Source organism: Anolis carolinensis, chromosome 3, assembly GCF_035594765.1.
Source record: "Anolis carolinensis isolate JA03-04 chromosome 3, rAnoCar3.1.pri, whole genome shotgun sequence".
In the NCBI taxonomy this organism is placed as follows: Eukaryota; Metazoa; Chordata; class Lepidosauria; order Squamata; family Dactyloidae; genus Anolis; species Anolis carolinensis.
In genome coordinates, this window is record NC_085843.1 from 28,209,335 (window position 1) to 28,234,527 (window position 25,193).

The following is a 25,193-nucleotide window of genomic DNA, read 5'->3' on the forward strand; positions in this document are numbered from 1 at the left end:
CATTTTCCCCAGCATCATAATCTTCTCCAAGCTTTCCTGTCTTCTCATGATGTGGCCAAAATACTTGAACTTTTCCTCTAATATCCTTCCCTCCAGTGAGCAGCCGGGCATTATTTCCTGGATGATGGACTGGTTGGATCTTCTTGCGGTCCAAGGCACTCTCAGGATTTTCCTCCAGCACCAAAGTTCAAAAGCATCTATCTTCCTTTGTTCAGCCTTCTTTATGATTCAGCTCTCGCAACCATAAGTTACTATGGGGAATAACATTGCTTTGACTATGTGGACCTTCATTGCCAGTGTGATGTCTCTGCTCTTCACTATTTTATCAAGGTTGGCCATTGCTCTCCTCCCAAGAAGTAAACGTCTTCTGATTTCCTGTCTGCAGTCTGCATCTGCAGTGATCTTTGTGCCTAGAAATATAAAGTCTGTCACTGCCTCCACGTTTTCTTCTTTTCTTTGCCAGTTATCAATAGGTGTTGTTGCCATGATCTTGGTTTTCGTGACGTTTAACTGCAACCCAGCTTTTGCACTTTCTTCTTTCACCTTGGTGGTAAGGCTCCTCAGCTCTTCCTTACTTTCGGCCATCGAAGTAGAATACAGGTTAGCAAATATATACATTGACAAATAAATAGTGAAAGGATTGGGAGGTTGCCATTTCCAACATGGTCTAGGGCAGGCATGGGCCAACTTGGGCCCTGCAGGTGTTTTGGACTTCAACTCCCACCATTCCTAACAGCCTCAGGCCCCTTCCTTTCCCCCCTCAGCCGCTTAAGCGGCTTAAGGGCCTGAGGCTGTTAGGAATGGTGGGAGTTGAAGTCCAAAACACCTGGAGGGCCCAAGTTGGCCCATGCCTGATCCAGGAGCATCCCTCTGCCTTTGGGAGCTGCTCAGGTTCCTCCTCCGCCTCCAAAGAGGGAGGGAAGCAGGTGCCAGCCTCTCCCCCCGGGGCGCCTTCTCCTCCTTCTCCGCCTTCCTTTCCACGCTTCTGGCAGCGTCCAGGCCGAAGGGGCGACGCCGGGAGAAGCGGGGAGCTCTTCCAACTTCCCCTCGCTCGTTCTCTCGCTCCCTCTCCGCCGCAAAAGAGAAGGAAGAGGACACCCAGCAGCCCTGCAGCCGCTGCCGTCGCTGGCCTCCATTGCCGGGCACCATGCCGCCGGGGAAGGTGAGTCCTGGTGGTCCTGTCCCTTCGCTCCGAACGGCTCTTAACTCCAGACTTACAAATGGAAAGCGCGGGGTTTTTCAATGTCTTCTTCTTTAAAGGATGGGAGGGAAAGGACGTTCAGGTTACAGGTGGAGGACCGTGTCCAGTTGTGTGCCTTCAAGCCATGTTTGGCCACTCTCATTTGAAGCTCTCGCGGGGCCTTTTTTGGGCAAGGTTTCTCCAGAGGTGTCTGGAGAAACCTTGTGTTAAAACCAGTGTGGTAAAGCGCTGAGCTGCTGAACTTGCAGACCGAAAGGTCCCAGGTTCAAATCCCGGGAGCGGAGTGCGCACCCGCTGTTAGCCCCAGCTCCTGCCAACCTAGCAGTTCGAGAACATGCCAATGTGAGTAGATCAATAGGTACCGCTCCGGCGGGAAGGTAACGGCGCTCCATGCAGTCATGCCGGCCACATTGGAGCCTCTGGTGGTGTAGTGGACTAAAGCCTCATGATTTGAAGGTTGGGTTACTGCCAGGTTCGAAGCCCCTCCGGGGAGAGCGCGGATGAGCTCCCTCTATCAGCTCCAGCTCCATGCGGGGACATGAGAGAAGCCTCCCACAAGGATGGTAAAAATATCAAAACATCCGGGCGTCCCCTGGGCAACGTCCTTGCAGACGGCCAATTCTCTCACTCCAGAAGCGACTCAAGTTGCTCCTGACATGGAAAAAAAATGCCGGCCACATGACCTTGGAGGTGTCTACGGACAACGCCGGCTCTTCGGCTTAGAAATGGAGATGAGCACCAACCCCCAGAGTCGGTCACGACTGGACTTAACGTCAGGGGAAAACCCAACCTCTCCAGAGGGGGTTTGCCTTTGCCTTCCTCTGAGGCTGAGAGAGAGTGTGATGAACCCAAAGTCGCTGAATAGGTTTACTGACCAAACCTAGGGTAGAATGAATGCAAGGTTTTTTTTGCGTGTCAGGAGCAATCCGAGTTGCTTCTGGTGTGAGAGAATTGGCCGTCTGCAAAGACGTCTGCAAGGACGTTGCCCAGATGTTTTGATGCTTTTATCATCCTTGTGGGCTTCTCTCATGTCCCCGCATGGAGCTGGAGCTGATAGAGGGAGCTCATCCACGCTCTCCCCAGGTTGGATTCGAACCTGGCAGCCTTCAGGTCAGCAACCCAACCTTCAAGTCACAAGGCTGTGACCCACTACTCCACCGGGGGCTCCAATGCAAGTTGACTCCACTTTAACATGGGTCAATGGTATGACACTCTGGGAATTGTAGGTTAATGAGGCACCAGCACTCTTTGGCATGTGGAAAATTTCAACAGAGAGGAGGAAACCATGAAAATGAACAAAAATCTGGCTACCAGTATTAAAAAAATCTTTAAAATCAGGACAGTAAATAAAGAACGGAGCCCCTGGTTGCACAGTGAGCTGCTGAATTTGCTGATCAAAAGGTCAGCGGTTTGAATATGGGGAGTGGAGTGAGCTCCTGCTGTCAGCTCCAGCTTCTACCAACCTAGCAGTTCGAAAACATGTAAATGTGAGTAGATCAATAGGTATTGCTCTGACACAAACCATGCAGTCATGCCAGCCACATGGCCTTGGAGGTTTCTACAGACAGCGCTGGCTCTTTGGTTTAAAAATGGAGAGGAGCACCAACCCCCAGAGTCGGACACAACTAGACTTAACGTCAGGGGGAAAATTTTATCTTTACTAAATAAAGAACAACACCCAGAAGACAGGGGAATTCTGGACAGGAAACAGTCAGGGCCAGCTAACACCTCCCAACAAAGGATTCCCCCAGACAGGAAGAAGCCAGGCTTTGAAGCTGCAAGGCTTTTCAATGCTAATCAAAGTGGCCAATTGCAGTATTCACACTTGCCTCAAATAGACAAGAGTTCTTTTTTCCACCCTAGACATCATTCGACAGATATATAAGCCGCTCTTGCCTAGTTTCCAACAGACTTCACAAGCTCTGAGGATGCCTGCCATAGATGTGGGCGAAACGTCAGGAGAGAATGTTTCTGGAACATGGCCATACAGCCCAGAAAACTCACAGCAACCCAAAGCTAGAAAGAAACCTTATAAAACTACATGCTGCATTATTCCAGAGCATTGATTCACAGCAGTTAAAGTGGTGTCAAACTGCATGAATTCTACAGTGTAGATTCACCGTTGGACTTGTCCTAGTCCAGTTCTCAGACCATTACTGCAGGCAGTGAGGCAATGTAGGATTATTTTTGTTTCTTGTTATTCTTATGTTATTATTGTTATTTGTGTGTGTGTATATAATTTAAAATGTTAACATTACACCAAAAGATATACAGTACTAGCTGTGCCCAGCCACGTGTTGCTGTGGCTAGGACTTTATTTTTCTTTCTTCTTTTTTTTGTTGTATGAACATAGAGGCGTGGATAAGAGGTTGTGCTGTCAATTTTCGAGGTTGTGGGGTGTTTAGTTTAGTTGTTTTGTCTGGTGCCGTGATTCCATTACCCTTTTATATATATAGATTAATGTACAGTAGAGTCTCACTTATCCAACACTCGCTTATCCAACGTTCTGGATTATCCAACACATTTTTGTAGTCAATGTGTTCAATATATCGTGAGATTTTGGTGCTAAATTCATAAATACAGTAATTACTACATAGCATTACTGCGTATTGAGCTACTTTTTCTGCCAAATTTGTTGTCTAACATGATGTTTTGGTGCTTCATTTGTAAAATCATAACCTAATTTGATGTTTAATAGGCTTTTCCTTAATGCCTCCTTATTATCCAACATATTCGCTTATCCAACATTCTGCCAGCCCGTTTATGTTGGATAAGTGAGACTCTACTGTATTAACAAATTTGCTGTGTGATTTTCCTGCTTCTGGTGCCCAAATAACAATTTAGCCACAGGGCTTACTCCCAGGTAAGGGAGTATGAGACAGAAGCCTTTGTGGATTGAAGTAATTGTACTTGTTTTCTTCCCTCAAATGTTGAATTGTTTCTTGTAGCCCTTCATCTTGGTCTTCTTCAATTCATTACAGGTCTGGCTGTTGGCTTGGCTTCTCTTGTATTGGCTGCCTTTCCCTGGTTTGGAGACCGTCAAGGTGCACAAGCGACCCATGCGGACCCGGACCTGTGCCGACCGACCCGAGGAGCTCCTGGAGCAGCTGTATGGCAGGCTTAGTGCAGGGATGCTCAGCGCCTTCCACCACACGCTGCAGCTGGAGCCCCTGGAGAAGGAGCACAACATGAGTTGCCCGGCAGGAGGAAGGCCGGCCACAGACAAGAAGTACCGGCTGCCCATCAACCTCAACAGCGTCTCCCCTTGGTCCTATAGGTAAATGGAGCTCTATTCATGTCTTCCCTTTTAACATTCTAAAGTAGTTTGTTCAACTATAGCAGGCATAGGCTAACTTGGGCCCTGCAGGTGTTTTGGACTTCAACTCTCACCATTCCTAACAGCCCAAGTTGGCCAATGTCTTAACTATAATCTTTTCAGTGGGTTGCTATAAGGTTTTGGGGCTGTATGGCTATGTTCCAGAAACATTCTCTCCTGACATTTCGCCCACATCTATGGCAGGCATCCTCAGAGGTTGTGAGGTCTGTTGGAAACTAGGCAAGTGGGGTTTATATATCTGTGGAATAATGTTCAGGGTGGGAGAAAGAACTCCTGTCTGTTTGAGGCAAGTGGGACTGTCACAATTGACCACCTTAATTAGCATTGAATGGCCTTGTAGTTTCAAAGCCTGGCTTCTTCCTGCCTGGGGGATCCTTTGTTGGGAGGCGTTAGCTGAGCTTGGTTGTTTCTTGTCTGGAATTCCCTTGTTTTCTGAGTATTGTTCTTTATTTACTATCCTGATTTTAGAGGGTTTTTTTTAATACTGGTAGCCTGAATTTGTTCATTTTCATGGTTTCCTCCTTTCTGTTGAAATTGTCCACATGCTTCAAACAGACAAGAGTTTTTCTCGCACCCTGGACATCATTCTACAGATATATAAACCCCACTTGATTAGTTTCCAAGAAACCTCACAACCTCTCAGAATGCCTGCCATAGATGTGGGCGAAACGTCAGGAGAGAATGCTTCTGGAACATGGCCGTACCGCCTGGAAAACACACAACAACCTAGTGATTCCGGCCATGAAAGCCTTTGACACCACTATGAGAGCTGCTTTTCTAAATAACTCATTTTTTCCTCTTCTAACATCATAGCAAGTAAAGCTTTTAGGTTAAAAGGTCGATGAAGCTAGTGTAATGGATGAACAAGGGAGGAGGTGGTCTGTCCTGTTGCTCTTCAGCAATGATCTATAAAGCAGTCTTATATTTACTACAGATTTTAAATTTGGGGAGGTTCAATATTAAACATCCCTACATAAATTACAAGAGAGAAAATAGAGCTCCAAACAAATGCATTGGGACAGCTTCTAATTTAGAAAAAGTTTGGTGCCCTCCTATAATATTGTGAATGAGCAGCAGCATTTGAATAATTGACATAACGTACCTTTTACAGGAAATACAAATATTGGCTTTTTAATGGCCATTAGGGAACATCATGCTTTGTGGCTTTTTTATGTTTGGTTTAGCTTAGAAACAAAACAAAATGCTGAAATAAAAATAGCCCTTTCTCAATAGCGCTCCAGAAATTAAATATGTATGTTCATATATTTAGAAATGTTGGTTATAAGGGAGAAAAATCAAATGCTAATTTTCTGTGCAAGAATTCCACAAATGTTGACATGTCCAAAATATACTTTGCCACTAGTTCCAATATATTCCACCATTGTAAGGTCAACACCCAGCGCTGAACTGCATTTGAAAAAACAGCAAATCCAACGCAGGTGCAATTTTGCCTCCCCATTGCAGCTCCTTATGAAACCCAAACACTTTTTGGGAGGGCTGTGAAACTCTCTGGAGCTGATTTTCAGGAGGCTTTGAAGGCAGCAATTTCTCATGTGCTGCCAGAATCAATGGACGTCATTGCCTTTCGTCAGGCACTTGAGAAGCTGATAAATGTCAACAATGAAGAAGGGGAGCACACACATCTCTTTCCACCCACCCACCACCACCTTCCAAGCAGGACTTTCCCATGTGGAGTAGGGCCCCATCCACACAGCTGAATAAAATCCCACATTATCTGCGTTGAATTGGAATATATGGCAGTATGGACTCAGATAATCCAGTTCAAAGCAGATATTGTGGGATTTTCTGCCCTGATATTCTGGGTTATATGGCTGCATAGAAGGGCCCTTGGAAGTCTCTGCTACGTGAAATCAAGCACACAGAAATATCAAGATGGAAAGCAATAGTGGAAAGAAGGGTGGTCTAATACATGTATTGAGTATAATTAGGACTTAAAACCCATCCAGACAGTATCTTTACCCAAGGAGCTTCTGCAGCAAACAGGAGGGTGGCCAGATGCCATTCCCTGTAAACCCAGAAGCAACAGGTTAAAAAAAGGTAAAAAAAGGCAAGATTTCAGCTAAATATCGCGGGTTTTAGCCGAATATGTGGATATTCACATGTCTGTATGTCCCTGCAATCGGAAATCCCTGGATTTTTTATCTGGGTTTGTTCCTGGGTTTTAGATGCTTGTTCCTGATGGCTTAGTTCCTAAAAGGAAGATTACACTTGAGTAGAAGGCAAAAACTTTATCCTGGGAAGAGGAACTTTGTCCTTCACCTGTTTAATGAAGTTTGTGGCAGAAAAATGAAGTTCCTGGGGTGCAACAAATACTTTCACATTAAGTAGTATGCAATGGCACAGGAACAGACACTTCCAAACCAGGAACAGAATGCCATCATTACTATAATTACTCAGACCTTGTTGTATGGCCAGCTGTGCAGACAGGTTTCGTAGTGTACTTGTGCCAGGGGACAACAGGATGGGTTGCCGGATTATACATGTGGTTCCTCATTGGGTGTATGCGGACAACATGTGTACAGTTTATTAAATGGCAAAAATGTACTACTGGCTGTTGAGACATGGATGTGCTGGAGAGGAATGAAAATACTGAGAGCCATGGTCATGAAGGAGGCTAATAGGAACTATTGAAAAATGGTTTTGTGCAAAGTTGCTTTTCAGTAGATGCTCTGCTTCCTCTTCTTTTACTCATTACAAACACAATTTATTGATCTTCTAATCCAAAAAGTAGCACCTGTATCTCTAAGCAGTTTGCAATGCAAAATACAAACTTTGAAATGCAAAGTCAGAAATCCACAGCATAAAGATTTGGCAAAATGGGTGCAAGCTCTCAAGATCCAGAGAGCAAGACTGAAACATTTTCATCCTTTCTTCTAACCGGTGAGGGTCTTCCTGGAACAGTTGGATACCAGAGATAACATGTGGCATCATCCCTACCTCCTTTTTAGAAGAGCTATGCTCTTTTCCGTCACAATGGCTCTCTCTCCTGTCCAGTTGCATGTCTCCAGATTTTGATCTATGGCTTTTGCCTGGCTCTGTTTCCTTTCTGCATAGGCCCCAGCTTCTCCTCCTCCTCCTTGTTGACTAGTTCCCCAGCTTTCCCTTATGATATCATCTCCAGATGTCATTGACCTGCTCTGCTTTGAATTCAAGATTATTAATACTGATGATGGTAAATAAATCCAGACATACATGTTTCCAACCAACCCCCTGCTTCATAGATAATCATTTATCATTGTGCTTTGTATACAGTCTTGTAGTCCATCTTGCTAGCACACACAACTGAAATATTTCACTGGAGAAATTCAAGGCATCTGTTGAAGTCTACATGTGGAATAGTCATGATGGGCCAGATCTGACTTACGGCTTTGGATTTGTAATCTAGGAACAAGGAGTATTACTTCTATGTACAGTAGAGTCTCACTTATCCAAGCCTCGCTTATCCAAGCTTCTGGATTATCCAAGTCATTTTTGTAGTCAATGTTTTCAATATATCGTGATATTTTGGTGCTAAATTTTTAAATACAGTAATTACAACATAACATTACTGCGTATTGAACTCCTTTTTCTGTCAAATTTGTTGTATAACATGATGTTTTGGTGCTTAATTTGTAAAATCATAACCTAATTTGATGTTTAATAGGCTTTTCCTTAATCGCTCCTTCAAGATATTCGCTTATCCAAGGTTTGCCGGCCCGTTTAGCTTGGATAAGTGAGACTCTACTGTATATGTAGTCACATACACTGCATTGCAACTCTTGGCTTACTGGGTTGCTTTGGATTTAGTTTTGCATGTCTAGAAGACATAGGAGTTGAGACGTAGATAGCACTCTCCTTTTGGATGTTCAGTCAGAGAGTAGAAAATAGGGGATTGTTCAATTGAAATCATATCCATATATTAGTTACTCCCTTCAGATGGAAAACTAATACTTCTCGAATAATACTAATTTAAAAGATGGGCAACCTTTGTCCCTCTAGCCATAGCCAGCCTGGTCCTATAGTGAGGGACGATAGGAGTTTCAGTCCAAAATCAGAAAAAGTCCACTCCTGGTTTTAGACATCCTGTTAGAAGAAAAGCGCAACCCTGTGAGAATCATGCTGAAGTCATAACTTGTGGCACTGAAAAGAGATGTCTCTTGAATCCCATATGTTCAGGCATTTGCAGAGATCTGTAGATCTACTTTGGAATACACAAAGTATCATACCTTAAGGAAAATCGTGTGTGGAAAGTAGCTCAGCAGTCCTAATCTTTTCATCCTTTCTAGTGGAAATTCCCCTTCCTTAAATAGCACAGACCTTGGCAAAGTGTCTTCTTTGAACTACAGCTTTCAGATTCCTCCAGCCAAGAGTGGACATACTGGCTGAGAAATTCTGAATCTTGTAGACCAAAAAGGTTGTACAACAGCACTGCACATAATTTCTTGATGATTGCCATTTCAGTATTGACCCTAAGCGCCTTTACTCAAGATTTGCTAATAACACTTCGTAACGAAATTTGAACAATTTTCTGTTCCTTGTTTGGAAACGTTACTTCCTGTTTAATTGTGCAGTTCTTGCTTTGAAAGTAGTTGTTATACTTCAAAAACTTCATTTTTGTGGCTGCCACAAACTATGTTGAATTGGTTGAGACTCTATGAGATGTTCATTAAAAACCATAGCAAAATGTGTTGCAGGATGTCCCGCGAGATGGGCAAAATGGTCAGCTCTGTCATGTGATGGTATTCGTTGTTCTCAGCTTTAAAATGATAACAGTTAGGCAATTTGTGAGAGCAGCTGAAATGCCACTTTGAGAAAAAGTTCCACCATTATCATTTGCTTACGGAAGAGAGAAGATCGGAATTATTGTTGTGTTCCTTTATGTGTCATGCACTTTCTGGGTGGCCTTCCATCCATCCATGTGTTGTGTGTGCCATGTGTTACCTCCCCCAGATGCCTTCTTGCCTCCTCCTCCTCCTCCGGTTGATCTCAAGGGCCATCTAGTCCAACCCCTTTCTTTTTGCCATGTAACAAAAGCACAATCAAAGCACCCCCACTAGATGGCCATCCTGCTTAAGCATCTGAAGGGGGAAAGGAAGGGGCCTGAGGCTGTTAGGAATGATGGGAGTTGAAGTCCAAAACACCTGGAGGGCCCAAGTTTGCTCATGCCTACCTTACGGGGTTGCTGGATCATTCATTACATTAATGTGTAAAAGTTACAACCATCAATATAACTCAAAAGTTCCACTGCTAAAATGTCCCAGCAGGGTTCCAGCCTCTGTTTTCCCCTCGTATGAAATTAGACTTTAATTTGCCAGTCTCAAAATGCTAGCCATACCTACATGTAAGGAACAATTTGCTTACACTAACACAGCTGGCTCAAATAAAGGAACCATGTTATGGGAAAAAGTAGAAATATGATGGTGCTCAGCTGTGGGAAGTGTCCCTTATTTGAAACAAGGCAACCAGTTAAAGTGATTCATCTTTTAGGAGTGAAAATGCATATATTTTGAAGACAGAACACACTGTAAGCTTGAGGCATTATTAAGAGACGTTAAGAAGTGTTAAGGGATTTGGGAGAGTCCATTTAAGACTTCTCTTTTTATTTAAAGGCTCTCCAGAGAGACAGGAACATTAAAAAATCTCTCAGCCTTGTTAACACTGTTGTTTTTTCAGCCCTCGTCAGATAGTTCCCAAATTGCTGCGGCTGCTTTTGCGTTCTGCTCTTAGAATAAATATTTCTAAATGACTAATTCCAGACATCCTGAATGTAGTCCAGGTTGTAGGAAACTTGTGCAGACTGCGCTCATCTTGAATCACTATGAATTCACTTCTGACACTCCAAGCAACTAAACATTTATGGATTGAATCAGGTATAATTTTGTTAACAGTGATCGCAATTGCAACTGGATCTCCTCATGGGACTCAGCTGTGTTTGCCTTTAACAGATTGGTATGTGCATTTCAGGAATCTGAAAGTTCCTCCGTTCTCTTTAGCTTTTTATACATATAGTCACCCAGAGATAGGAGAATTAGTAGAAAGGGGTTAATGTATTTTGGTAATAATTCTAATCTGAAAAGTGCAACCCAGACATACAAGGGAAGGATTTTTCTAGCATGTTGATGATAAAATTATCTTTAAACTTAGTGGATTTATTTGGATAAAGCTAAAAAATGCCATCCCTCTTTGATTCTGCCAGGTGCCTTTTTAAGCTTTGGGAAGATAGTGGTTGTTATTTTAACAGTTGTCAAATTGACTCTGACTTATGGCAATCACATGAATGAGAAACACCCTGTTACCAAACAGCCCTGCTCTGGTTTTGCAGATTCAGAGCCATGAGCTCCTTGATTTTGTGTATCCATCTGGAATGTGATATTCCACTGTCTCAACTTTCTTCTATTTTACTATATCTTTTGTAATTAGTCATGTCTTCTCATGATATTTCCAAACTCATTATAACTCTTAGTTTAATAATCTTGGCTTCAAGGGAGAGTTCAGGTTTGATTTGCTGTACGATCTAATAATAATAATAATAATAATAATAATAATAATAATAATAATAATAACTACTTTATTTTTATACCCCGCCTCTATCTCCCCAAAGGGGACTCAGGGCGGCTTACATGGGGCCAAGCCCGAATAAAAACAGTAGCAGTATAAAACACAGCAATAGACAAAAACATGCACAATTAAAAAAAATTAAACATTAGCCAATAAAAAACAAGAACTAATAAAAACATGGATTAAAACGGAGAGATTGTAAAAGTAGACTGGGTAAGGTGCACCATATAAATATTGTAAACACGAGGTGACTGATAAAGTACTGCAAATTCTTGGAAGTCCAAATTGGGATGGGAATAGACCCTGTGTCTATATCGAGTTGACAAAGGTAAAAAGTGCAAACCGGTATATCAGTTCACAGTAGCCATAGAATTCTTCTCTAGCACAAATGTCATTTTATTCGCTTTCTTCACTGTCTGGCGTTCACAGCTATACACAGAAAGGGGAAATTCAATGATATAGGGGCTGCGGGTTAAACCGCCAGCTACAGACGATCTTGCCGATTGGCAGGTTGGCAGTTCAAGCCATGAGTGGGGTAAGCCCCCACCATCAGCCTAGCTTCTACCTACCTAGAAGTTCATAAACAGCAATGTGAGTAGATAAATAGGTACTGCTTTAACAGGGAGGTAAAAGGCGCCCCTGAAAAACATGCCGGTGATTCAGTCAGGAAGTGGATGACAGGCTCCTTGGTGTGGAAGACTGGAACAACAGCACCTCCCCATGACCGAGTCAAGTACAGCTTCCAGATGCCGGAGATGAAAAAAAGAGGAAAGCCTTGCTGTCTTTGTCAGTTGTATAACGGCATTATATCTCTATCTCCTCTATCAGGGAGATAAAATGGAATATAAATAAAGTAAATTGTTGTTGTTGTTGTTGTTGTTGTTATTGTTATTGTATGGCACAGCAAACAAGATAAATATGCTGGATTTTGTATCACAAAATCACAAGTCGAACACTTCCCAAGTGTCTAGGACTGTGTGATGTATTTTCGGATGATGCGCGCAGATCCCAGCAGGGTGGCCTTTTGCAGTTGGCAGATCGTAATTTTGTCAATGTCTATTGTTTCCAAATGCTGGCTGAGATCTTTTGGCACGGCACCCAGTGTGCCAATATCTTTACATCTGAGGATCTTTTCTAGTTCCTTAATATCTGCCTTTCCAAGTCTGAAGGTCCTTCTACACAAGCATTAAAATCCAGTTTCAAGTTGGCATAAGGCTGGGGTATCCAGAAAATGTACGCCCCAATGTGAGCTGCAATGGAAATCCAGCTGGAAACAGCATATTAAAAAAACCTCTAGAAATCTTAGTTCAAGCCAGAGGCACGCTGCTGGGGAGGTTGTGGATGAGATGGGAGGGGGTGGTTAAAATGAGTTTGTAATTGTATTTATTATATTTTAACTGTATTTTAAGGAGGCTGTGCAGGTCCTGAACTGATGCTTGGCAGCTGTGTCGGACTGGATGAGGGCAAACAAATTGAAGTTGAATCCAGAAAAGACAGGGGTACTCCTGGTCAGTTGTAAGGCCAAACAGGGCATAGGGTTACAGCCTGTGCTGGATGGGGTTACATCCCCCCTGAAGATACAGGTTCCTAGACTCATCGTTGAGTCTCTGCGGTGGCTAGGGGAGCTTTTGCACAATTAAGACTTGTATGCCAGTACCTTGGGAAGTCAGACTTGGCCACAGTGATCGACGCTCTTGTTACATCCCAAATAGATTACTGCAATGCACTCTACGTGGGGTTGCTTTTGAAGACCGTTCAAAGGCTTCAGTTAGTCGAACGGTTGGCAGCCAGATTGCTCATCAGAGAGACATACAGGGAGCATACCACCCCCTTGTTGCATCAGCTCCACTGGCTACCAGTCTGCTACCGAGCACAATTCAAAGTGCTGGTTTTAGCCTATAAAGCCGTTTCTGGCCCAGCTTACCTGTCCAAACGTATCTCCCCCTATGACCCACCTCGAAGATTAAGATTGTCAGGGGAGGCCCTATTCTCGGTCCCACCACTCTCACAAGCGCAACTGGTGAGGACAAGAGACAGAGCCTTCTCAGTGGTGGCCCCTCGTCTGGAGAACTCCCTCCCCAATGAAATCAGAACAGTCCCCTTCATCCTGTCTTTTAGGAAAAAATTCAAGACATGGTTATGGGACCAAACATTTGAGCAATAATTATAGCAGTGCAATAATTGAAAAAAATTACAGTGTTGACTAATTGACTGATTCTGGCCTATAATTTCAAACTTTCATGATTTTAATTGCTGTTTTAATAATTTATATTTTAATGTTTGATTTTAATTTTAATTGTTATTTTTGGAATTGGTATATCGGGCATTGAATTGCTGCTGGTTGTGAGGCCGCCCTGAGTCCTCTTTGGGGTGAGAAGGGTGGGATATAAGTATGGCAAATAAATAAATAAATAGTGCATTGATTATATTCGGCCACAATGCTTGCTGTATTGAAAATGTGGTCTTCATTGTTCCTGAATTTTGGCTATGGTCCTGACAAAGTACTTTTAAACCCTATTAATTTCATTGGGGAAAATTTATAGTATGCACTGAATAGGATTTTGGCTGGCGTAGGGACTTTCTTTGGATCACACCCTATTGCCACAAATAAGAATTTATTTCTGGGCCCAGCTTCTGCCCTACCTGAAGCTGTCAACACCAGTCCTGAAGCTGTTTAATTAGGGATGAATCCTACTACAACACTAGATCTAAATCCAACTATTAATCACAGCTAGAGTAGACCTACTAAATCAAATCAAATCTACAGTGTGTTGATTCAATCTGGTCTTTTCTGCTTAGTTGAGAGCAGCATGGTGTAGTGGTCTAAGCATTGGGCTCTGACTCTGCTCAGCCATGGAAGTCCACTGGATTGTTTTTGTGTGTGTCAGGAGTGACTTGAGAAACTGCAAGTCGCTTCTGGTGTGAGAGAATTGACCATATGCAAGGACCTTTCCCGGGGGACGCCCAGATGTTTTACCATCCTGTGGGAGGCTTCACTCATGTCACCGCATGAGAAGCTAGAGCTGACAGACAGGAGCTCACCCCGCTCCTCGGACTTTTTGTCAGCAGTCCTGCCGGCACAAGGGTTCAATTCATTGTGCCACTGGGACCTCCTCAGTCCACTGGGAAACTTTGGGCAATTCACATTCTCTCAAACAACCTTCTCTGAAAATATTTACCAAGAAATTCCCATGATAGGTTTGCCCTAACATAGCTACGCTCACATACAGCTTGAGTCTAAGGGTGCATTTACACCATAGAGTTAATGCAGTTTGATACCACTTTCACTGCCATGACGCAATGCTATGGAATCCTGAGCGTTGTAGTTTGGTGTGGCACTAGCACTCTTTAGCAGAGAAGGCTAAAGACTTTGTAAAACTACAACTCCCATGATTCCATAGCATTGAGCCATGTCAGGGTGGTGTCAAACTACATTCATTCTACAGTGTAGATGCACCCTTAGTTACAAATAACGTTGGGTAGGTTAGGGAAAAATAGTTCAATTCCAAGTGATTCTAATTTTCATTAACAGACAATAAGCAGCTGAGAGCAAACATCTTGCACTAAGACCATTGTTTCCCAGCTACAAACTACCCTCCCTCTCCCTTCTAAGTCTGAAACTTGGCATTATGTTTGCTTATTGTCCATATTTTGTCTAGTGAGATATATTTTAAGATGGTGCTTATTTTTCAAATGATAATGTTGGATTTTCTCAGGCCCTAAAGCGATGCTGCCTGCAAGCCAAGTTTACGTGCCAGTAGTAAAAGCCAAAAATCCACTTTTTGTATTGTAAAAGCATCAGTTTTGGGATGAGCAGATATGAACTGCAGACTGTTTTCGATTCATTGGCTGCTTTGTTAGGTCTGAATTCTTCTTGCCATTACTTCTTTCCAACTTTGTTCTGACCAGTATGTGAGCCATGCTCTTGCATTTGCTGTTGTCTACATCTGTGATCCAAACAGACAGATATGCAGGGGATCATGGTCAGTTGAGGTGGGTGCAATTAAGCCTGAAGACTCTTATGATATTGGTTCTTTGATTCCATCAGGCACACCTGTCCCAAAGTCATGCAAAAATGAATGGCAGTCAGAAAAAAATTCACTGACTCCTAAAAATTGATTTTGCCAGCGTTTTATTATACTTCCTTTAAAACCTCAGCCTTCATTTATGCTTTTTTCTTTTCTTTTCTTTTTTTTTTTTTGGTGTCAGGAGCAACTTGAGAAACTGCAAGTCGCTTCTGTTGTGAGAGAATTGGCTGTCTGCAAGGACGTTGCCCAGGGAACACCCGGATATTTTGATGTTTTACCATCCTTCTGGGATGCTTCTCTCATATCCCCGCATGGAGAGCTGGAGCTGACAGAGGGAGCTCATCCGCGCTCTCCCCAAATCGAACTGGCAACCTTCAGGTCAGCAGTCCTGCTGGCACAGGAGTTTAACCCATTACACCACTGGGGACTCCACTTATGCTGGTGTATTTATTATGTTAGTGTATAGTATCCATAGGGTTCTGAATAAATCATAAGATTCTGTCACAGGAGAAAGCATTTTCTAGAGCACTGCTTCTTAAACTGTGGGTCCTGACCCCAAATAGCTCAATGTTGGGGTCCCGAAAAAATTGGCAAAAGTAAAAGATTTGTGAACATCACCTATTGGTTGTTTTAGACGTTTACACAAATGTGTTGTGCACTGTTTACAGTGGACTCTGAAGAAGATGCTTTAGACGTACTTCATGAAAAGGCAAATCAGCCTGTTCAGAAAGCCTTGCAAATGATGATTTATTCTGAGTAACTGTTTGATTTTTATATCCATTTTATATGCCTATGTATCTGGGGTTACATAAAAAATCATTGTGCCAAAAGCAGTTGCAAGTGAAAAAGTCTAAGAAGCCCTGATCTAGAGCTTGGATATTCCAGGGTTTGGGACTTCAGTTCCCAGAAGCCTCAACTAGTTTCCTAGAAGTTCATGGATTCTGGGACCTGAAATGTAAAACACCTGGAAGGCCAAAGACTATGAACCACTACTCTAAAAGTAACTTTTTACCTTCTACCCAGAAGAACCTGTATTTTGTCAGCACCTAACTTGGAATAGTGGCACATTGACCCAGAAGGGGGGAATTCTAGGAGCAGCAGTCCAAAAGTAACAGAAAACTACAAAAAATAAGTCCAGACTCCACGTAAGAGTCTATTTGTTGTAGCAGAAACTGTGTATTTTGATGATTATATTTGTTTTGAAAGGGGGGTATTTCTGCATTGACATGCTTTGTAATGTAAAGCAAATATTCAGTCTGCTTCCCATATGATCATGATTTCAGGGAGTTGGATCTCACGCTTGCTTCTCCAAGGGCCACTTTCTGCCTTTTTTACAGCGCGGCCACAAATGGAGCGCAGGAGGTTCATGCCCAACTTGTCCCACGCTGGCCCAAAGCATGATGCATTCTGAAAACTTGGCTTTGAAGTAGACATAATTGCTTCCAGTCTGCCTTTATTAGAGTGCATCTGCAAAGTAAGGGAATGAGGACTTGTCAGAAATTGGTTGGTTTTTTAAAATCTGCCTCTTTTTTCTCTGACTTTTAAGTTATCTATACAGACTTTCAGTTGGAAAATGTCCCCCAGCCCTACCATGAGGTGCCAGCTTAGGTAGCAGATTTCAGATGTTGCAGTAATGGTTATTTCAATAGTCATTATTGTATTTTTGTCAATATTATAATTTTTTTCTTCTTCGTGTCAGGGGCAACTTGAGAAACTGCAGGTCTCTTCTGGTGTAAGAGAATTGGCCATCTGCAAAGACATTGCACAGGGGATGTCTGGGTGTTTGATGTTTTACCATCCTTCTCTCATGTCCCCGCATAGGGAGCTGGAGCTGACAGAGGGGGCTCCAAATATTGTAAATTGAAAGATAGAGGCGCTTGTGGGGGCAGCATTTAATGTGACCTGAATAGCAAAATACTGTATTTTGGGATGAGTTAAGAAGTACATATTTCTGGTAGTTCTGCAGTTCTTCGTGACTGCCACTTTAGCAAATTACACCCCTTGAAATACTTTGAAGAGATGTAGTGCCTCATCAAACAGCCCCTAAAAAGAGTATTAGTGGAGGCCGAGGGAGCAATCATCTGCAAAATCCAAAGAGTATCATGAGATATCACATTTCCAAATTATCAATGAAGCAAGGATGGGTGATGGCTTCACTCATTTTAGTCCACTGATCACCAGTTTGGGCTTGTGATTCTGATAACCACATTTATAACAAGTTCCTTCCTATCCCCCATTTTAAAACAAACACCAGACTTACTGCTGGTGCTACTGTAATCCCTCCTTTCCATAAGAGAAAGAGGAAGGTTTTTAAATATATATTCCTCAAAACAGCAAATCTCATTTAGTTTTAGCTCAAGGCACTGTGTTGCCCCCAAAGCACCAACCTAGAGCAATTTTAAAGGTTCATGTGGATTAAGTTGTCATGTAAGGGGCAACATGTGAAACCAGCCCAGTAGTGGATTCATGCCAACATAAAAGGCTCCTCTGAAACAGTCCTTATTTTCTGAGAATATTTAAGAGGAGAAGGCTTTTCTTACAGCAAAGCCAGGAAGCACTCAAGTTAAAGTTGCAGAGGCCTTAACACCAGATCTGTACAGAAAACATCTGGGAACCAGAAAAGATAACTCTTAAAATCGTGCTTGGCTAGTTCATGCTGTCTAGCTTTAAAGAAGGGCAAATACCATACAGAGGTAGATGCTGCCATTTTGATTATTTCTCTATGGCGGGCAGTCCAAGCTGGTCCCTCCTTCTGCCAATCTCTTTGTGCTTTGACAAGAGAGCAGGTGTGGTCCAGATAACTCAAGGAAAACAGCCAAAAAATTTCAAATACTCTGGAAGAAGGCATAAACCTAGGCAGAAGAGACAATTACTCTTGATGATCTAGTCTTGGTTCTGGTTCAGATGTTCTTGATCCAAGACTGAGATCAGATCAACTTGCTTCACTGAATAGCTCTTCAATATCTTGGAGATTAGCCCTGCGAGGGTCCTATTTATTTTAAACCCAGTTTTTCTAAAAACTTTTTTCAGGCTTTCCATTACAATTTGGGCTTGTAGAAAAGCAGTGTCTGAGCTGAGAAAAAATGGTCTTGTGTTTCAAGCAAATAGGAAGTCTCTTTTTGCTGTTTCATAATGACGTGCCGCACCTGTTCAATGCTTTTGCCTTGAAAAAAAAAGGGAAAGGAATGGATCTCACATGGAAAAACAAACAGTACAACTCTCAAGCCAACCATCGTTGGACTGACCTTTACACTAATGCTCAGAGCATGGGAAATAAGCAAGACGAACTCCAACTCCTAGCACAGCACCACACATACGATGTCATAGGCATCACTGAAACCTGGTGGGATGACTCCCATCACTGGAATTTAACCATTGAGGGCTATAACCTCTTTCACAGAAATAGAACAAAGGGGAGAGGAGGGGGAGTAGCTTTATATGTCAAAAACAGTTACGTTGCAGAAGAAATGCAAGACTGTAATCCGGGAAACCAGCTTGAAAGCATCTGGATAAGAATCAAGGGAACCGGGACTCAAAAAGATCTTGTCGTGGGTGTCTACTACAGACCTCCGAGTCAGGATGAAGGACTTGATGAAGCCTTCTGTCAACAGCTGACCAAACAGGCACAAAGAAGAGATATAGTAGTCATGGGCGATTTCAATTATCCCGATATCTGCTGGAAAACAAACTCAGCCAAGAGTACAAAGTCCAACAAATTCCTCACTTGCCTTGCAGATAATTTTATGGTCCAGAAGGTAGAAGAGGCAACAAGGGGATCAGCAACTCTTGATCTAATCTTAACAAATGTGGAAGACCTGATCAATACAGTTGAAGTGGTTGGATCCTTAGGGGCAAGTGACCATGTGCTCCTGCAGTTTGCAATACAAAGGAATGCTGAAACTAAGACAAGTCAAACACGGATTCTGGACTTTAAGAGAGCTGACTTCCAAAAAATGAAGGAATTACTGAGCGGCATTCCATGGACGCCGATATTAAAAAACAAGGGAGTTAAGGATGGATGGGAGTTTTTCAAAAGTGAAATACTCAAGGCGCAAATGCAAACAGTGCCAACAAAGAAGAAAAATAAGACAAGTGCAAAGAAGCCAGAATGGATGTCCAAAGAACTTCTAACTGAGCTAAAGCTCAAAAGTGACATGCACAAGAAGTGGAAAAGGGGAGAAATCACCAAAGGAGAATTCAAACGTATAGCCAACACCTGTAGGGAAAAGGTTCGCAAGGCTAAAGCGCAAAATGAGCTCAGGCTTGCCAGGGACATAAAAAACAACAAAAAAGGCTTTTTTGCTTACGTTGGTAGAAAAAGGAAGAAAAAGGAGGCGATAGGGCCATTGCAAGGAGAAGATGGGGTGATGGGGACAGGGAAAAGGCAGAAATGCTCAATGCCTTCTTTGCCTCGGTCTTCTCAGAAAAAGAAAGCCATCTTCAACCTCAGCAACACGGAATGGACGAAGGATTGGGGGAAATCCAACCCCAAATAGGGAAACAAGTTGTCCAGGAACACTTGGCCTCTCTAAACGAATTCAAGTCCCCAGGGCCAGATCAGCTACACCCAAGAGTACTGAAGGAACTAGCGGAAGTTATTTCAGAACCACTGGCAATTATCTTCGAGAGTTCTTGGAGAACGGGAGAAGTCCCAGCAGATTGGAGGAGGGCGAATGTGGTCCCTATCTTCAAGAAGGGAAAAAAGAACGACCCAAACAATTACCGTCCGGTCAGCCTCACATCAATACCAGGCAAAATTCTGGAAAAGATCATTAAGGAAGTGGTCTGCGAACACTTAGAAACAAATGCGGTCATTGCTAATAGTCAACACGGATTTACCAAAAACAAGTCATGCCAGACTAATCTGATCTCTTTTTTCGATAGAGTTACGAGTTGGGTCGATACAGGGAATGCTGTGGATGTAGCCTACCTGGATTTCAGTAAGGCCTTCGACAAAGTCCCCCACGACCTTCTGGCAAACAAACTAGTAAAATGTGGGCTAGACAAAACTACGGTTAGGTGGATCTGTAATAGGCTAAGCGAACGAACCCAAAGGGTGCTCACCAATGCGTCGTCTTCATCATGGAAAGAAGTGACAAGTGGAGTGCCGCAGGGCTCCGTCCTGGGCCCGGTTCTGTTCAACATCTTTATTAACGACTTAGACGAAGGGTTAGAAGGCACGATCATCAAGTTTGCAGACGACACAAAACTGGGAGGGATAGCTAACACTCCAGAAGACAGGAGCAGAATTCAAAACGATCTTGACAGACTAGAGAGATGGGCCAAAACTAACAAAATGAAGTTCAACAGGGACAAATGCAAGATACTTCACTTCGGCAGAAAAAATGGAAATCAAAGATACAGAATGGGGGACGCCTGGCTTGACAGCAGTGTGTGCGAAAAAGATCTTGGAGTCCTCGTGGACAACAAGTTAAACATGAGCCAACAATGTGATGCGGCTGCTAAAAAAGCCAATGGGATTCTGGCCTGCATCAATAGGGGAATAGCGTCTAGATCCAGGGAAGTTATGCTCCCCCTCTATTCTGCCTTGGTCAGACCACACCTGGAATACTGTGTCCAATTTTGGGCACCACAGTTGAAGGGAGATGTTGACAAGCTGGAAAGCGTCCAGAGGAGGGCGACTAAAATGATTAAGGGTCTGGAGAACAAGCCCTATGAGGAGCGGCTTAAAGAGCTGGGCATGTTTAGCCTGCAGAAGAGAAGGCTGAGAGGAGACATGATAGCCATGTACAAATATGTGAAGGGAAGTCATAGGGAAGAGGGAGCAAGCTTGTTTTCTGCTGCCCTGCAGACTAGGACACGGAACAATGGCTTCAAACTACAGGAAAGGAGATTCCACCTGAACATCAGGAAGAACTTCCTCACTGTGAGAGCTGTTCGACAGTGGAACTCTCTCCCCGGGGCCGTGGTGGAGGCTCCTTCCTTGGAGGCTTTTAAGCAGAGGCTGGATGGCCATCTGTCGGAGGTGCTTTGAATGCGATTTCCTGCTTCTTGGCAGGGGGTTGGACTAGATGGCCCATGTGGTCTCTTCCAACTCTACTATTCTATGATTCTATGATTCTATGACCTGCGAATCTCCAGTGCTTTCAACAGCAGCCTGATGTGCATGCCTTCTATCATGCAAAGCTTCTTTTTCTGGCATCAAGTGATGGAAAAAGTGGTCCAAGCTACTGTTAAATATCAGAAAACAGGGGTAGCAACAACTTTAGCCACAGTGGGGGGCATGACTTCAGTGCAAAGAATGTATAGAAGAGCCAGGGGAAGAACAGGTTCCAATGCAAAGAGTCCAAGGAGGGAGCATAACTTGGAAAACTCCAGGATGGGATTCTATGAATTGTCATCCAAAAAATGTTTAGTTTTTGTGAACTTGGGGGCTGTGGCTGTGGTTGTGTATTTTAGCCAAATAGTAAGGCCAATGTGAAACTGAGTGAAGTGGTTGCTTCAGAAAATATATGGGGAGGCAAGAAGTGGTCTTGCAACAGCCCTGTGCCAAACTGAGACCCTTCAACCTCTGAGGATGCCTGCCATAGATGTGGGTGAAACATCATGAGAAAATGCTTCTGGAACATGGCCATACAGCCTGCAAAACTCACAACAACCCTCAGCCAAATACATCGTGCTGTTGTGAGAATTGGTCTGACCCTTCAAGACATCTTTCATCTGAATCATTTATGAAGCTTAAGCCCAGTGCTTGTCATTGGATAAACAAAGAAAGTTGAACACACAGTGGTTTCAGATGCTGATGTATTTAGGGAGCTGTCCAGTTTTTTTTTTTCTTTCAAGTTTCAAATAAGCATTTCAACTTTGAAAACTGTAAGATTTGCCCCCCTGCTCTCTTTGCTTTCTTGGCATAATAACAAAACATCATATACTGCAAAGCAACTGTCGACATTCTGTTATAATATTTTCCAGCTGGTTCAAAATAAGGTGTGTGTGTGTGTGTGTATGAGGGGAACTATGGGAGTGAGTGCACACACTGAGCCTTGTCTTTTCTTTTTTTCCCTTTGGCACAGAATCTCCTATGACCCCACAAGATATCCAAAGTACATCCCTGAAGCCTACTGCCTCTGCAAGGGATGCCTTACTGGGGTTTACGGCGAAGAAAACTTACACTTTCGAAGCACGCCGGTGTTTATGCCGACTGTCATCTTGCGCCGAACTGCATCCTGCACTGGAGGCCGCTATGTTTACTCTGAGGATTATGTGACTATCCCTGTGGGTTGCACCTGCGTGCCAGAATCTGAGAAGGAAGCTGAAAGAGTCAACTCCAGCATAAACAAACAAGCAATAAAGTTGCTGGCGAATCATAATAGTGACAAGCCACCATTAGAGTGAAGAACATTAATCCCTTATATCAGGCTTGACCTAAGGAATGGGCTGTCTGAAGCAGTGGATGAGTTGATGTCCTCCCAATCCATTCCATGTGTAAATGCCATCTGGACTAGTAGTTGGATTTAATTTCCATACTGACAATGAGCGAGTACTCTCCATTGCATGGAGGACTTTATCAACTGCTTTGCTGAAATCCAGATAAACAACATCTACAGCATTCCCACCATCTACTAAACTAGTGACTTGATTTCTGAGAGATTTGTATGCGTATCTGATAACCTGTTCTATCCTCCAACATCCCCCCGCTTTATCTGTCCCTATTGTCTGCTGCCTTAGTCAATTGCTTCACAACAATTAATAGAAGGGCAAATTCTGGTGGCCAGCAGTTTGCTGGCATTTTAATTCCAGTTCCCAAGCGCAGGGCCTTTTCCCACTCATATTCATATTACTCTGACAGCTGCTGTTTGAAGAAAGAATCCATGCTTGAAGGACCCATCACAGGGCAGTTGACACACATTTACAGGACTGTAGTGTCATCTCAAATACACTCCCTTCCACTGCATTCATATCATATACTCAACTGCAAGGTGTCTAGTTATAAGCATGTGATACATATGTCAACCAACCCATAGGAGGACAAAGTGTATTTTAAAAATACAAGTGTAAATTTTGAAAGTATGAATGGTGGAGAAGTTAGAGATATTATACAATGAGTATAATCTTTATGGGGAAAACCTCATATGATTTTTTTAAAAATCATGCCTCAGCAGTGGCCCTGCAGTTATAGAGCTGCCCTCCAAAATGCAAATTTTGTATCACCTGACATCTTTAACAGAGATTCAGAGCCGACATTTTAATCTTGTTCACAAACAGCCATTACGAATTCTTTTCAGCCATACAGATAAAAGTGCTTCTGGCTGTTTTGGAAATCCGCTCATCTCTGTACAGCTAACTGCATTCAAAAGCAAGGTTTCACACTGCTCTATGTAGCATTTCAAGGGGTTGCGGAGAGGCATCAGTACATTTGGTATATGCTAAATCTGGATTAAGCCCCTAAAGTGTGTTTGGAAGTGTAGCTTTACACTTGGGACTACTCAGTGGAAATCAGGGCCAGTTCAAACATTGTGCATGTGACACTTGCCACTTCTACACTAGTGCTTTCAATAGTATCACTCCTAAACATGATGGCACGTAGTAACTACTTATCATCGAGTTGAAAGCCCATCCCTAGTTTTGGATATCACATTGTGACCAACGGCATATAGATGCTTGAGTCCCCATTACAGCTTGCTACACTGACAGCAACAGCAGTGTGAACTGTGCTTTATATTCAGGTCAACTGGCTATATCACTCTACTACTAACGGCAAGAAGGGAAAACCACCGAGACCACGGGAAGATAAGGGAATAATAATGTACTAGAAAATATTTTTGCAAGAAGTTCTAGTAAAACAGATAAAAAAAGATTCTAATGGAATTTGGTATAAACTTCTGTGGACAACAGCTTGCTAGATATATAAATATCAGGAAGTGATTTTTTATTATTTCAATTTTTAAAATGAAACATACTTCTGCATTTGTAGGGGGCGAAAACAACTGAATATCATTTTTAAAGCAGTGGAATATCTACCATAAATTTGGCACAGTACAAAGGAATGTTAATTCATCTGTGAACAAAGCAAAAAAGGAATGGTAATGGTAATAATTTACTAAAAGCTTTTCAAAGTAATTTACCGCTAAAGTTACACAAGAGCAAATTGTTCTTTGAAAAGTGAGGGCTTCAAAGTTTCAGATTTCCACCTCAAGTTTTGGCAAACAGATGAAAAACATCATGACTTGTGGAACTATCCCAAGTGATTGATACGATGCACAATAAATTGCTCTACTCACTGGGTTGTGCATCAGTACAATTATGGAGTACGTTTGTGCATCAACACAGCTATGGGATATATTCACATACCATTGTGAAAAGAGAAATGTTCTACAACAATGTGGTTTATGAGCCTTCTCAAAAGTGTGGAAATGGGCTGCCTGCCTTTTTAAACCAATCCAATCTTCAGTTTATAAGCCTTATCACAGTTTTAGACTTTTCCAGCTGCAGAGCCTTTCAGAATAACAAGGATGAACAGAGATCAGATAACACAAAGCACACCACTTGGCCAATTCAAACAAGTGGGACTGAACATGTCTTGGCATCCAAAGGTGAGTGCAGGAAGGCCGCCAAATTAGAAGAATGTCTGAGCCAAAAACTCGAATGGCAAAAGTCCAGTCAATTGTGTATCCTGGAAGCCTCTGCCAATGCCTCTTCAACCAATGAGAAAACACTGCTTTGTATTCTAATGACGTGAATTAATCTAAGACTTCTTTTTCCACAATGTGCTACACCGAAAGCATCTCCTTAAATAAAACATTCAGGATCTTTAATTTTCTAAGCATCCAGGCAGTTCAATGTCTGTTCCTTGGAGCTTTTCCAGAATGAATAGAAAACACCCAGATTGTCTTAAGAATACAAAGCTTCAAGAATAGCTGAAAATAGTTGGATTCAGAGCAGTCCTCCTGAATCAATTGCAGCTTGTCCTTCATATTAAGGGTAACTATGGTAGGCACAAAATTCAGCAATGCAATGTTTGAGCCAAATCTGGGGTCGCAATGTGGCCTGCTCATCCACACATGGCTATCCCCCTTTCCCATCAGCAAATAGCCTGTTTCTGTACAAA

General features: G+C 42.8%; 1 protein-coding gene across 1 annotated transcript; it reads left to right on the forward strand.

The window, feature by feature from the left end:
* Positions 1 to 832: 832 nt before the first annotated feature.
* Positions 833 to 24,900, forward strand: il17d (interleukin 17D). Its single transcript, XM_003219267.3, has 3 exons — positions 833 to 1,162; positions 4,183 to 4,478; positions 22,159 to 24,900. The coding sequence occupies exons 1-3, from the start codon at positions 848 to 850 to the stop codon at positions 22,478 to 22,480; spliced, it is 933 nt and encodes a 310-aa protein (XP_003219315.2). The 5' UTR covers positions 833 to 847; the 3' UTR covers positions 22,481 to 24,900.
* Positions 24,901 to 25,193: the final 293 nt, after the last annotated feature.